Below are 16,070 nucleotides of genomic sequence, written 5' to 3' on the forward strand. Positions count from 1 at the left end.
TCCCTGGGTTCAGTAAAGCCCTCTCTGCCCCTCTCAGATACTGTCGTCCCACCTGTCTACTCCAAACACTCTTCTCAACAAGATTAGAAACAGAGAAAATTGCAGTGTCATGGTTTGAAATGCAAATCAAGTTTCTTTCATGTCGGCCTTGGATGAGGGTGGCTTTTGATGGGGTCACAACCCAGATTCCAGGTTTTCTAGATACAGATTTAAATCAGAAGAGCAAAATGAAAGATGGCTTACCCTCCTTGCATCCGCTAATCGGCCGCTATTATCTGTAATACCTTAATGGAGAATCCATAGTATCTCGAGATGGTGGGGGGTGAGTCAGAAGTAAGCTACAGAAAAGCATTCATTTTTATTTTGTGAGTGGTTAATTTGCTGCTGTGTCCGTTAGTGTTCCTACACTGATTAACTTCTAATGAAGGCTTGTGTTAACAGATTCACTGTCCAGTTTATCACTTCAGACAGTGACGCATCTGTTCTGAGCCGCAGGCTTACAGCTAGAAGCACCATGTGTCCTTTTAAAATGCTGTTTAAACACTGTTTAACACACTGTGGGGTCAGTGGAACACAGGACAAGATGGTTATTGTCCCTTTTAAACTAAGTCAAAGTAAAATGCAGAAAAAACAGAAATATTGTAATAAATGTAATATTGTAATATTTCTATTATTATTATTATTATTATTGATTTTAAAATAGCTGTTTTCAATTTGCAAAGCTGACAAAGCTGTAAACTAGTGTTTTTCCTTGAAAAAGCATCGCCACAGCCAATCATATTGCGTGCTTATCGGCTCACTGACGTTGAAGAGATTAAAGGTATTGAAATCTGGTACCGTACGACGAGATTTTTTTTGATACTCAATGGTATCGAGGCAATTCAGTCGGTGCCTAAAAAGTATTGAACTCGATACTCCAACCTAATGATGGGGGAGTGAAAGAGAGTGAGCAAGAGGGAGATTTGAAGAAAGACTTAGGGGCTGTTTACACCTGGCCACTTCATGCGTTTTCTCAGATCGGATAGCTATCTGATTTATCAAAACGATTCCATTTACACCTGGTCATATAAATGTGTTTTTGCGAAACGGATTTAAATCCGATCTTCAATTCCCGCGCTATATGCAGATTTAACGGACTGCACGTCACCAAAAGCAACAGATATGAGCTGCATTTTATTGATCATCAGCTAAAATTTGAAAATCAAAGACCGCAATAAGAGAGAGCGGCAACAGCCCTGGTAAGATCATTTTGTTTCTTTACTTTTAATGATGATGATTGTGTGTTAAGCGTCTGCGACTTACTTTCACTTTGATTTGCGATAGTTTGCACGTTGGCTTAATGAATAGATGCTCAGCTGCTCATCTGCGGTGATGCGAGTTCCAGTAGCGTCGTCATATCTGGCTATAACATGACATAAAGCCTATAACACGCTCTCACACGTTTATTTTTTTAGCATTTTGGGGAGGAGTACAATATACATATGTGGTTTCAAAAACCAGATGCATTTACACTTGTCTAGTTTCGTCTGGAATGTGGCCCAGACCACCTCCTGAAGTGGTTTGAGCGATCGGATTCAAATCCGTCTCGAATGCGTTTCGGAGGGCATTTACACCTGGTCTTTTCATGATCGGATAGCTATCCGATCTGAGAAAACGCATGAAGTGGCCAGGTGTAAACAGCCCCTTAGAAAGAGATGGCTGAGAGACATTAACAAAAAAAAAAACTATATAAAATATATAAATATCAGAGGAATATTACTGAAAATAGAAAGGTTGTGATTAGGCAAGAACTTTAGGACCCACGTTAATATTTGAAAATCTTTCCAGCGCTGCACGTTAGAGAGCGGGAGGGCCTGAAAACGGATGCTGTGGTTGCATTGTTCCTGCTCCATATGCGTGTACCATTGGTTTTGCTATCTTTCACAGAACTAAGATATGCTGTTGTTGTAATGTTAGGTATAGTAACAGGACCGTTTTGAGTGTCAGTGTTTGCCTGCTGGTGACTAACAACAAACTCTTGCTTGTAAAGCCTACTCCTGTGTACTGTATGTTCATTTTTTGTTCCTCTTTGTGACCTTGTCGTTTGTTTGTCAACTTTGCTTTATTTTTCACAAATAATTATTTTGCTTCAGCTTGTTTGGTTGATTTCAAATATTAAGTGTTTCTAAAAAAAACGCATACTGCACCTTTAAAATATTAATTTCTTTTTACAAATCTTACTGTCCCCAAACTTTTCAATAGTATTGTAATATTTCTTGCTTGTTGATAGTTTATAGGTTAGTGAAACACACTTACCTTACAGCTTACACTGTGTAAATGGAAAATTAATTTAAATTGGACTCAAAAGAAAGCAAAACACAGGTGAAGGGCCACCACATGGCACTCAGACAGAGAGAAAGGGAGAGATACATGGTGGACGGCTCAAAAGAACAGAGAGTGACGCGCACTTGGTCACGTTTTCAAATGTTGTAGCACTTCCAGAAAGTGATTCAATAAGTGAAAGTACATCTATTCTGATTTGTTGTCAGCACTTTTAACGAAGATGGACATAATCGCAGAAACGAATGTGGTAGCTCTTTCTTTTCCTCTCTGTCTCCTCTTTGACATGTGCTGTCACGGCAGTGGGTGAAGAGCCCCGCGGTGGAGTTTGTGCCCTGCTTGCGCCGCCTAGCTAGCTATGTTTTGAAAAGACCTGTCTCTCATAATGGACATCAGTGAGAAATTCTTCACTATTATACAACAATGAGGAACAGGAGTCATGTTCTTTAATGTTCAAGACAATCGTACTTGGGTTTTAGATTTCTTGTGTCTGCAGTCGTGTTGTATTTGATGCCAGGTCATTAAACTCTTATTTCTCTCACTAGCTCTCTGCAGTCTGCAATGGCAAGCCAATTAAACCTTTTTTTTTTCTGTCCTTAAATCTAACTAGCAAATGTTTTTGTTATAATACTTTATTTATTTATTAATAGTAAGTAGTCAGATACTGCCTAGTGTCATTTTCAATTGCACTATTTAGTATATATTCAATAATAGTTCTTATTCTATAAGTAAGGAATAATTGACGACGGGTCTTTACACCTCAGGTGTGAATTATTTTTCAACAATTCAATGGCCTCGAGTCAAATATTCCACTTAAACTACGGTTTCCGCACCTCAAAACATTGTTCAGATGATGTATTTCAAGACATATCTCAGGTTTTTGTCCTTATAATGCCCTTGTGTGTAGGACTAATTTCTTAAGCATCTAATATAAAACCTCTGTTGCTAATTCCAAAACAACATCTCGTAACATCTAGGCCTAGTAACGGAGACTTGAGCCACTGATAGCAGTCAATGCCGTTATTATTGAGAGAGCGAGTATTAAGCGTGTGTGAATTACCTGAGTCTCTCAACAGTGTTCGGCAGCAACGTCTCTAATAGCAAAACTGTAAGTTTTCCGCTCCAGGAACAGCGCTGTTATTACCTCACTAGTGAGAAGTCATGGAGCTTTCAACTTGTTAAACTATTTTACTGATAAAATCATCAGAGCAGCGCTGACGACACGTTTCTGTGTGAGTGTGTGTCCGTACTGTGTGTGTGCGTTTGAGTGGGAGAGAGAGCAGGAGGAAGAGAGTATGTGCTTTCCGTTTCCGTACATAATAAACGTAATTTTTTGGGGAAAAACAGGGACATAATTTGTTGTTTTTATCATATTGTTTACTATATTTATTTGCTTGGTCAGTGTCATTGTGAATTTTTGCTTATTTTGCTGTTGTGGGCTGTAAGGACCTTTTGAAATAACTGAAATCATTTGGCAAAGTGATATAGACATGTAATGTGGTCAAGACCTGCCTGGAACTACTTTAGCCGTGCCTTTCCCTGAAAATAATTGCACACCTTAGAACATTCAACCAATCAGATTCAAGCATTCAACAGCCCCATAGTATAACCAGAAGTAAATGGTTGATATCTAAAGCATACTAGAATTACCGAATACATATTACAGGGCTTATTGGGTTAGCCTACTATAGTTATTTATTTATTTATTTATTTATTTATTTATTTATTTATTTATTTATTTTTTTAAGTACTATTAACATACAATCGACAGCAGTTAATTGAATGAATGTTAATATGGCTTGCCATAGTCCGCCTGCATTCAAACAAGGTGGCACTAGCTGAACATCCAGTGCACCGACCGCGCATGCCTGTTCCCTGCGCTGACCGGACGAGACGGTGCCTATTTTTTTTCCTCCCTCCATCATCATCATCATCCCCCCTCTGTCTTTCTCAGGAGATGATGCTCGGCTCAGGCACACCTGCTTTTCACCTCTCGGCTCTGGCTTAAGTGTCATTCCTCCCGGTTTTCCGCCAACCTTCGCTGCGGTATTCAGACAGAGCTGCCTGTGTCGGCGGCTGATCCTCCTCTTTATATTTTGCTCTTCCTCCTCCCTGCTCTCGGTGAGGGCTGCCGGGGATGGAAGCCCGCGCTGGTCGCCTCTTCATGGACTCGCTCTTGACGGCTATTCTCATTCGCGCTGTATCTCAGAGGTGCTGACTGGAAAAACATGCCGTTGAAATGGAAAAGCGGTTCGCCCGTCAGCTGGAAATTTCCCGTGCCCGTCCTTAAAACGTCCAGGTCCTCTCCACTCTCGCCTGCATATATGTAAGTAGCAGTAATATTATCGCGACGAAGTGCGTGAGTGTGTGTTTAAATGATTGTTTATTTTCCGTCTTTAGACATTCATTAAGGATGCTGCTGCTGTGCTTGTTTCGAGGTCGGCGTCGCCTCCCCTCGTTTCTCTGTAACCTAATTGTGAACGTTTAGAGATATCCATTTTATAACGTTTAGCGTGTTTCCTCTCGCCGCTTAGTTCTCTACATCCACGGAGGATTTTCATGTGCTTTCTCTCTTTCTCTATTCTCTCCGTATCCTCCCCGCGGCTGTTTTTGAGCTCTAGTACGCACCGGGCCGAGATAACAGCCGGTGAAGAATCTTTTGTCCTGGCGTGTCGTGCGCCCTGGGTTTGATCGCTTGTGTTGTGGTGTTGGTGGGTGGGGGCCCGGGGCCCGGTGGGCTGCTGATGCTGGATGATAGACGGAACATTACCGCTAGCGCTTCCGCTCCTCTTAATCCTTGCTCAGGCATGTTTAATACACCAATGCACGACTAACTTCAAATGTGTACTAGAAAAGCCGCAGTTTGTCTTTAACATGAGAAACAGATCCTCTTTTGTGGACCAGTGCGCACTAGAGTGTTATTCATCAGTACCCAGTTAAAACAAACCCCTTAAAACCCCATCTGTTACAATTGCAATGCCTTTTTATAATTGTAAAGGTTTTCTTAACTGGTGTAGGTATTGTTGACATCACGGCTTCCAACCAATGCAGCATCAAGCCAATAATTTTAATATTTTTTTGTCAGCAGACATTTAAATTTTATTGGTTTAATTGGATATTTCTGTATAGGCCTACCATGTTCAAGATGTGTGAAACATTCTTATACATTTTATCATGTATTAATGTAATGAAAAAATATATATTATTCAGTTCATGTTGATTTGTATAGCGCTTTTCAAAATACACGTTGTTTCAAAGCAGCTTTGCAGAAAATGCATGTTTCAAATGTTACAATTAAGAAGCCAGAGGTGACTGAGTCAAAGGAAAAACCTGGGATGAGGGTCCGACTCATCAGGGGGAGCCCTGTAATGTCCAAATAATATGCAACTCGATGATAATACAAGTAATGTGTATGGTTAAAGTCATGTATTCAGTTAAACATGCAAAATAGTGCTGTCCTTCTATGCGTTATTACAGCTTGTGATCATAATGATTGCAATAAAAGTATATTTGAAAGTTTTGAATGTCCATCCAATCTTAAAATCATTATAAATACATTTAATCTGACTCCTATACCATTATCTAATAAGACCATACTACTACTTATCTCTTTTTATTCATTTTAGATATTAATTTTCCTTCTCTCACAAAGCTGAAACCATCACCATTGACCAGAGAGAGTTTAAGGGCGCTGGTCTCTCTTACTAATTATATCAGTCTTCGTCTGAAAGTGGTTTTGATAGTTCAGTTCTGAGTTACAGACTAGATCCAAGGTTCGTTGTCTTTTTTTGTTTTGTTAATAATTTCTGCTGTCTTTCTTCTAGCCACAGATCTGTTGTGCATATACAGTCTTCATAAAACATAGTTTATTGATTCTCCAGGGGAAATTTATATGTCTTCTGTATATTCTCAAATTTAAGGTTTGGGGTTGTGTATTACAGTGTTGGGTTCCCTACCCTGCTGTCACCCCTCCCAAAACCTTGCAAAAACAAAGTCTATTTTTACTGCTTTGGCTGTGTGTTGTGTGTGATTACAGGGTGAGCTGTGGTCTCTGTATTTCTCAATAAGAGGAGAAATGCCTGTTGGACACATGAATCATTCTCTCTTTTTGTGTGTTTTGAGACAAAATATTGAATGACAGGATGTTATTGTCAGCTGCTAAAAAATTAGAGAGAACCTGTGAAAATTTGCATGTTCACACCAAGGATAATAACTATAACGAGCTGATGAATGATAAAACCATTGACAGCCAATCAGAATCCACTCAGTTATTGAGCTTCAGAATTTAAAGTGGCAGAAAACAACTGCAGCACATGCTTATAATACACAGCACAGTATCATATTAAAATAGATAACACATTACGCTAATTAGGCTGTATGATTAGTTTAAATAAAACTAAAATCATGATATGATTGTGATTTAACAAGTTGCAAAGGCTGCGATTTAAAAATGTCAAAAAGTTTAATGGTTAAGGCTTGAAAATGATGAAATTAAGACATCCATAATTATTAGTATATTTTGCCATTGTAATGTAAAATTAAAATGTATATTATTTTTCGTAAACACTTAATTTTATTTTACAGTGATATATTACAATAGCAAGATTTTTTTTTTTGGTTTAATAGTAATTTTGATATTTTATAAATATTTATATATTATATATATATTATTTTATTGTACAACTCTTTTTTTTTTTAATCGCAACATTGTGCAAAATTGTGCTGCCCTATAACGTGTGAATGGGACTTTCATTCAAGATGTGATTCTTCTGGTGCAAAAGTCATGTGTGCATGTCGTTTCAGTGTACTATATTTAAATGAATGTGTATGCGGTGTAAGGAAGGTGAGGATTCATTTAGTTGCATGTACTTCTAAAGTGTTATCTCACCTCTAAATATACCCGCTGCCTGTTGTGAGGATTTCACGCTCGGTAGGGCAAAGGAGGGGTGTCCATACTCGCATAAATGCTTGCAAAATACTCTTTATTTTATTTATTTTATGAGCGGTCAGAGTGAGAACAAACACCACAAAATCCAAGCACACAGTCCCAAGGACACATTCAAGAAAAAATTATCTTTATTTGTGACTTTAAGGATTCCTGAGCTTCAGCTTAAAAAGAGTGATGAAGAGTGACAGCCGGAGAGCTTCTGTCACAGGGGGGAAGACAATGACGCACACATGGGTGTGTGTTTGTGTTACCACAAGACGGTACACAAGCAGTCGTGGCAGATCTAAAGTCCTGCTCATCTACTGCTAAAAGGACCTTGGCCTTGACCTTGTTTCACATTTATAATGATAATTACAGTTGTCCAGGAATTTTAGGCTGTGTTTGCTTTGCTGCCAGCACTTTTGATGTACTTTAGTCTCCTGTGAAGACAATGTCAATCCCACAGAAATGTCGGCAAGAACTGACAGCGGTTCGTCCTTTTCACATTCACCTTTCACGTTGGATTTTTCAGTTTCAGCTTTTCTTCTCTACCTTGTGATCTCAGATGAAAGGATGAGATGTGTCAGACTTCTTGCTGCTGCAGATATGAAGAGGCCTGCTTTATTAATGTTTGTTTTCTGAATTTTGTACACTAACTTTCAGTCAGAGTTCTGTTTGGAAAAGACCACAAGCTATTTTATCTAGCATGCTTTGCATCTGGGTTTAGTCCATCATTGCTTTGCTGTCTTTTTTCTTTTTTCTTTTTTCTTTTTTTTTCTTCATCTTTCCAAGTTTAAAGCTATTTTGTACGGAGCCCGGGAAGTCACCTCTGGGGAAAAAAAAAAACAATCCGTGGTGACGGTTTTGCAATCCGTCCTCTCAGTTTATAAACCGTACTCACGAATTCTCAAACTGTTCCCTCGGTTTAACAAATCGTGCCCACGGATTAATAAACCGTACCCACGAGTTTCTAATCCGTGCTCTCAGATTTGTAAAGCGTGCCTTCAGTTTTTGCAATCTGTACCCACAAATTCATAAACCGTGCACACGCTTTCACAATCCGTTCCCACAGGTTTGTAATCTGTACTCACAGATTTGTGGCTCACTCTCATTTCAGAAGAACACGTTGTTAACGAATTTTATTGTATATTGTTTTATTGAATATTAAGGGGAATACATCAAATTGTCTTAACTGCGTCTGCATGCTTAAAGTGATTCTCAATTGTAGCGGGTATGGGTGGAATACGATTTAATATGAATGACGTGCATCAAAATCTTTTGTTTATTTGTGATAATCTTAACACTTTATTATTATTTTCTAACCTGTATTATATGAATGATATCTGATATTTGACGAATTGCTTTGTTCATTTTTTTTGTAAGTTTTGGACAAAAGTGTCTTCTAAATATGTAGCCTAAAATGTAGTAATAATAATAATAATAAAATAATAATAATTATTATTATTATTATTATTATTTGAGTTAATAACTATAAATGAGTTCACTTAAGACAGTAATATGTTTATCATAAAATAATTTATGAATGTTTTATTTTTAAGCAAAAATTATGCAAAAAATGTAGGCCTATTTTATCCAAAACTGATTTTGAAAAGATTTTGATGCACGTCATTCTTAAATCGTATATTCCACCCATATATGTTAGGTTGACCATTTTATTATTATCTTTTATTAAGGCTATAATGAACATGCTGCAATGTCAAGATTGCAATGCTGGTGTGTGTGTGTATACCCGCTACAATTGATAATCACTTTAAACATGCAGACGCAGTTAAGACAATTTGATGTATTCCACTTACAGTATTACACAATAAAACAATAAAATGAGAGTGAGCCACAAATCTGTGAGTACAGATTACAAACCTGTGGGAACGGATTGTGAAAGCGTGTGCACGGTTTATGAATTTGTGGGTACAGACTGCAAAAACTGAAGGCACGGTTTACAAATCTGAGAGTGCGGATTAGAAACTCGTGGGTACGGTTTATTAATCCGTGGGCACGATTTGTTAAACCGAGGGAACAGTTTGAGAATTCGTGAGTACGGTTTATAAACTGAGCGGACGGATTTCAAAACCGTCGCCACGGATTGTTTTTTTTTTCTCCCACAGGTGACTTCCCGGGCTCCGTAATTTTGAGATATAATTTCTTTAAAAAATGACCAGCTTCTCCACACTGAACTGAGAGTAAGGACAATGCCCTGTAATTATAATAATATCACAAACACAAATAATATCATAAACATTTAAACACTTGGGTATAGTTTTATATCTTTTTCCAAAATGTATTTTCCCAAATTTGTTTTACCTTAATGAAAATGTCCTTACCTTTAAGTAAAAGTTTGATTTCTGAGAAGTGTTGTGGTCTGTTTTGAGTAATAATAAAGTGGTACTAGTTACAGTTCCGGAGTATATTTATTACAAACAGCCTCTAGCTATTTTGATCATGTGACCTCATCAGCTCCCCCATGTGCCACACAGAATGACATGTGAGCAGGGTCCAAAATTAACTTTTTGCCACACCTGCCAATGGCGAGTGAATTGAGAAAATGTACTGTTCAAATATTTTTCCTGGATTTTTTTTTTTTTATCAATGTATTTGTTCAGCAAGGAATCATTAAATTAATCAAAAGTGACCATAAAGACATTCATAATGTTACCAAATATTTCTGTTTCTTATATTTGCTGTATCCTAAAATAATTTCCACAAAGCTATTAAGCAGCACAACTGTTTTCTTCATTGAAATTAATTAAATGTTTCTTGATTTACTAAATCAGCATATATGATTTCTGAAGGATCATGTGACACTGAAGACTGGAGTAATGATGCTGAAAATTCAGCTTTTAAACTTGTTTTAAATTGTAATATTTCACAATATGACTTTTTACTGTATTTTTGATCAATTAAATGCTGCTGTGGTGGACATAGGCTGCTTCAAAAACATTTAAAACTTTTGAACGGTAGCATAGCTCGTTGCATGTTTGTGACAAACAGTGCAGGTCAATGTGTCAAACTGCATCAGTCACAATCTGCAGTTTGTCGTCACGTAAGGAAAAAAAAAATTTGTACATTGTCATAGTAGTACAAAAAAAAAAATATATATATATATATTTCATAGCTGGTAAGAAATATTTATGGTGCACAATATTCCTGCAGATGAGCTAAAGTTCATTTTGGGCCCTGCACTTCTTAATAAAGATACCAGCCAACTGGTAAGTAGCTCCCAATCCCAAAGCCAATTTTTTTCTTTCATTTTCATTTGGTAAGTGTTAATTTTAGGTGCTGCATGTGAGCGTGTGATTTTATTAATGGGATTATATTAAATAAGTTAGTGCTGCAGTAGCTTGTCGTTTGCTGTAAGTTGTGCTCTCGCTAGTCAGAATTGTAAAGTTTATTTCCTTGTGAAATCTGATGTTAGTTATACTCCCACACCTTTATTCAAAACCATATTCATCATCTAATGAGTCAACACTTCCTCCAACATTAACCTGGCTGAAGTGAGGAAAGGCAGCTGATTTTTCTCACTTTCTCTTTTTTAATCTTTTTGTGTTTATCCATCTTTATTTATTCACATCTGTCTAATCTTGTTGTAGCTATCTGAGAGGAAATGCAGGAATCCAATTTTCACCTCAAGATTGGGGGAAAGGAGTGATGAAGAAGGTTGGAGAGAGGTGGCGAGATGGGATAGAAAAAGAAAGATGAGGAGAAAACGAACGGGAATGAGATCAGAGAAGGAAAGAGGAATAGGTGTTTTGAAGGTTGAGGATGTTTGGACAGAAGAAAATGGGATGGTGAAGTGGCGAAATGGAAGAAATGTAGTGCAAGAGGAGGGTAAAATATGAAGAGATGAAGAAGAAAAAATGAAAGTGCAAAGGGCTGTTTTGTTAAAGCTTTTAGTTTACTGTGATCAACTCGTTTACAGGAGCTTTAAAGTTCAATTAGCATTACATCTTTTGATATTTGTTTTTAAGTGTTTGTGTAAATGCAGTAATTCTGAAATATTTTCTCATACCTTCTCCCTCTATTTCATAAAGCTGTAACATTTTATAAATTCATTGATTTATAACCTTGAGTCACTCACTTCACATAAACACACACACAAACTAAATAGAATAGATGATCATTTCTGATTCTGACTGTAAAACAGATGCAGGATCTCCCTGCATGTGTAATAAAAATAAAAGTTTTGAACCCCAGTGTAAGGTCGGAACAATTCATAATTGCAGCAGCTGGACGTCCCTGAGTGGGCATGTGATAGCATATAAAAACAGCACCACATGTGCTCCATTGAGTCGGACATGATCCTCATGTTTACTAAAGCCATGCTGCAAATCTGACTCGTTTTGCAATTAAGCATATTGTTTCATTAAAAAGTGATTGAAGTGTTACAGACACAGATTTAGGTCATGTTTAAATGTGAATCTCTTTGATGAAGAAGTGTGCAGCCCTGGGTCAAGTACAGAGCGAATACTCTGAATTTTGACCATAATTGGCATCATATAACCGTTTGTTTGAAACAATCAAAGATGTGCCACCACATTTGGATAACAGACCCTTTGATTTCATGCGAATTGATGGATGTTGCTTGTTTAGAACACTATTTGACTAAACGAAGGTTTGTACAACATTATGGGAGTAGAAACTCTTCAGCAGTACACAAGCACAAACAAACGCACCGGACACGCTTCAGCACACACTTGTCCTTAAGGGGCCTTTATGCACAATGTAAAATGGCAGCTGTGAGATGCTTTTTTATAGTTTGGGGAAATTAAGTGAAAAATGTCAAGCTGTAGGGATCTCAGTTTTTCCCACTTGGATATGTTGTTAGGTGGTTTTTTTTCGTTGCATGACATTTATGAAGTATGGTACTATTTAGTGACTGTGACTTTAGTTGTGTTTACACTGATCTGAAATCAGCCTCATCATGTAAACTTGGCTCACTCTCATTTGGTCATCACAGTCATTTTACCATCATTCATAAGTGTCTGGGTTTTTTTTCATAAAGGGGTAATATTTGCCCCCTTGAGCTGTTATTTATTTATTTACCTTTAGTTAAGGCGTGTATTCTGACTATATAACGTATCTTATATGGGAAACAAAATCAGTGTCCTACAGTTTATTTACATATTTCTCCTGGGCTGCCCCCGACGAAAGATTTTCCAAGTCGACAGTTAGTCTTCATTTAATAAACCTCATGAGCGTATACATTTTAAATTAAGCACGCACAAAGCTTGACACAACAACACTGGCAAACATCATATGAACTTTGAGATCAGAACGCATACAAACTAAATGTATCCTATAATATAAGTAGCCTTATCTTAGAAATAAGTGTATTTAATAAAAATACATTTGAAATGTTGGACATACAATATAAATGAATAAATAATTATACAGCAAACTGAAACACTGCAATAATATGGACAATTCTCGCCGTCACTATATATATTTTTTCCCTCTGATCTCTGTCGTCTTATATTATGAGAAGGGAACAACAGTTTGTCCACGTTGGGGAGAAGTGAGCTCCGTGTCTTGCTAACAATGAAGCCGCAGCACTGGCCTTTGAGGAGATGGATACGCTCTGATGGTGTGGAAGTAAGCTTGCTAATTTAGCTTCCACACTCCACACAAACACGTGCATTTGCGCCCTAATATCGCACGTTTAAAGGCCCGTTCACACCAAGCACGAGAACTATAACGATAACGATAAAGATAACTATACATGCGTCCACACCAACGACCGATAACGGTCTTTTTATTCTAAGCACGCGCGACCGTGCTGCGGTTTCAAAGTAGCGAAAATGGATGACCTGCTAGAATGGATTCTGATTGGCTGTCAGTGTTTTATCGTTTGACAGCTGGAAAAAAATCGTTCTGAAAGTGATCCCAATGATATCGTTCCTTATATCTTTATCGTGATAGTTGTGGTGTGAACTCTGTTATTCTTTAATATGGAGAACGATTTTTAGAATTATATCTTTATCGTTATCTTTATAGTTATCGTGCTTGGTGTGAACGGGCCTTAAGACCATGTAAAATGGCTAACGTTAGGCTACTACTTAAATGTTTTAAATAGGTCATGTTTGAGGTCGAATGTCACCTTTTTGTGGTCATTCTTGACCCTCTCGAAATGTTCCCACACTGTTTTTTCTGCCGCCCATATTACCGCATGTACCAGCCGAACCTGTGAACGCAATGGCCAACCAGAGGTGTTTAAGAATCCGTTCAACAGCGCTCACAATGCTAGAGGGAAATGCTGGTTCTTCACATTTTTTAAACTGGTATACCGAAGTCGGTACTTTTGACAACACTAGCCTATAATAGAATAGGAAAATAAATCTGATATATTTGTTAAAAAAACAGTGGGCTTTATAATGGGGTTCAGTTATTTGTGTACTTTCAATGGGAGTTTTGTCCTAGGCCCTTGTTCAGTTCTGACCCTTACATTCACTGTTTTGATACTGCCTCCAATGGAGAGCAATTTATGAATGTGACTACAATAATTTAGCAAGCTAATTATTAGTGTAAGTATTGTAATTGTTCCCCTATAAAAACACCAAATTAATTAGTCCTTTAAAATCTATGGACTAACAGAAATGTCTGTCATGTCATCTGAGGTGCTTGTAAGATCTTGTTGCTTCATGTTAATCTGTCAGTATCTGCGCTCTTCATCAGAGTCAGCCGTCTCTTTATCTTCACCCTTTCAATCAACACTCCGATCTCATTATATGGGGGATAAATCTGTTTCTGTGCATCACCAAGCAGATCCGAGTCGGCTTGTGAGTCACACACACCATGGCATGAAATCGTGCAGATTTTTCTGGAAATGCATTTAAACCAAAAACAAAAACTAACCCCACATTTCTGCCCACAAATTACACACACTTTGACACCAGAAGTGTGGAACCACACACACGCTCAACCTACACCCACATTAGATGATAAAATGAGTGGCGCATTAGTCACATTTCTGCAAGGATGCATTAAATTGATCAAAAGTGACAGTAAATATTTTTTATATTATCACAAAATAAATTTTATTTTAATAAATGCTGTTCTTTTGGACGTTCTATTTGTCAAAGAATCTTGGAAAAATGTATTATGGTTTCCATAAAAAATATTAGGCAGCACAGCTGTTTTCAACATTGATAATAATAAGAAATGTTTCTTGAGCCTCAAATCAGCATATTAGAGTGATTTCTAAAGGATCATGTGACACTGGAGACTGGAGTAATGATGCTGTAAAATTACACTTTAAAATATATTCAAATAGAAAACAATTACTTTAAATTGTAATATTTCAAATTGGATTTTACTTTACATAGAAATATTGTGGATTATTATTATGGTTTTACTGTATTTTTTTTTATTTAAATGAATGCAACCTTGGTGAGTATAAAAAAAAAAGTCTTTCAAACACATTAAAAAGCTTAATGACCCAAACTTTTGAATGGTAGCCTTGACAAAAATCTGAGCTTCACATTTTGGCCTTGAAACCCTCTGAGGCATTTGCCTGCTAGGCCTCCATTGTAAGTGCATTACTGCATTTCCTGTTCTTATAACCTGAGAAGAGAGTTGACATGATTTCCTGAGGTAATTGACAACATGACATGGATACAGTCGAAAGAGCTTAAGCTATTCCTTAAAAATCCCCGTAACCCTTTCGTTTAATCGATAAATCGACACCTTGATCTCACATTGCACTAGTTTGAACATCAAAACTCAATGTCTTGAGTCTGCAGTTCCTCTAACAGCAGGTATATGTTGCCTCCCTCAAGCCTTTTGTCCTAGATTTAAAGTCGTCCTTCACTATTATGTCTTTTTAGGAAGAACAGCCTAGAGAGGGCACAACAGAATGCCAGTTATATTTAGTAGCAACACATTTTATAATATCAAACCAGTCACCTCTCTTTTCTCAAATCCTAATTAACAAGCAGGGATCTGGTCCAGGAGAGTTGAAAAGGATGTTGGTTAATCAAAGCAGAATATGTTGGTGTGTGTGTGTGTGTGTGTGTGTGTGTGTGTGTGTGTGTGTGTGTGTGTGTGTGTGTGTGTGTGTGTGTGTGTGTGTGTGTGTGTGTGTGTGTGTGTGTGTGTGTGTGTGTGTGTGTGTGTGTGTGTGTGTGTGTGTGTGTGTGTGTGTGTGTGTGTGTGTGTGTGTGTGTGTGTTGTGAGGGGGAGGGGGAGGGGGTGGTGGTGGTGGTGATGACCAGCTGTTCTCCTGTCCTGTTCAGCTCTGTTCTTCCTGTTCTCCATAATGCAGAATTATTAAAGAATGCTGTTAAGCTAATGCTCTTTTGCTTACCCTTGTTCTCTCTCTCTCTCTCTCTCTTTCTCTCACTCCATCCATCTGTATCTCTTTCATTCTGCACCATTTTTCATCTAAATCTCTCCCCTCATCACTAAATATCTCTCATTGTCCTTCTGCATCATATTTTGTGGATGGTTAGTGCATAGTGTGAGTTTTTACCGATCTTCTGTTATCCTGTCTTCATTTGGTGGATAAAGGTTTGTACGTGCTTTGTCATGTCTCATCTTGATCCTATCAGCACAGTCTGTTGTGTGCGTGTTATGCATTGCCATTTCATGTCAAATTGTCTTCATCAAACCGAGTTGTGCCACTACAATCATCATCATCATCATCATCATCATCTAATTTATCAGTAATTTAGAGGCTCAGATCAATCTAAACTGCATAATTGAATGAATACCCCCCCCCCGTGATTTCTCGCTCTCTGTCAGATTGACGCTTGTGATTTTGTGTCTGTGCGTACACTTTGTCGCGAGTGTTTGCATGTTTTTTGGGAAT

At 37.6% G+C, this 16,070-nt stretch overlaps 1 protein-coding gene across 6 annotated transcripts in view; it reads left to right on the forward strand.

The window, feature by feature from the left end:
- klhl13 (kelch-like family member 13) overlaps positions 1 to 16,070 on the forward strand; it is a gene marked incomplete at its 5' end in the record, with an annotated part of 59,482 nt that overhangs the window by 20,578 nt on the left and 22,834 nt on the right. The window contains one exon of one of the 6 annotated variants that reach the window (XM_081365233.1): positions 4,274 to 4,645. The exons of 4 other annotated variants lie outside the window; for them this stretch is intronic. In XM_081365233.1, the coding sequence (XP_081221359.1) occupies positions 4,548 to 4,645 (98 nt within the window). Of the gene's footprint in view, positions 1 to 4,273; positions 4,646 to 16,070 lie in introns of those variants that run through there. One more of the 6 variants, XM_081365236.1, reaches the window with a different exon arrangement.

The sequence above is a fragment of the Scardinius erythrophthalmus genome (assembly GCF_964197995.2).
Source record: "Scardinius erythrophthalmus genome assembly, chromosome: 5".
Lineage (NCBI taxonomy): Eukaryota > Metazoa > Chordata > Actinopteri > Cypriniformes > Leuciscidae > Scardinius > Scardinius erythrophthalmus.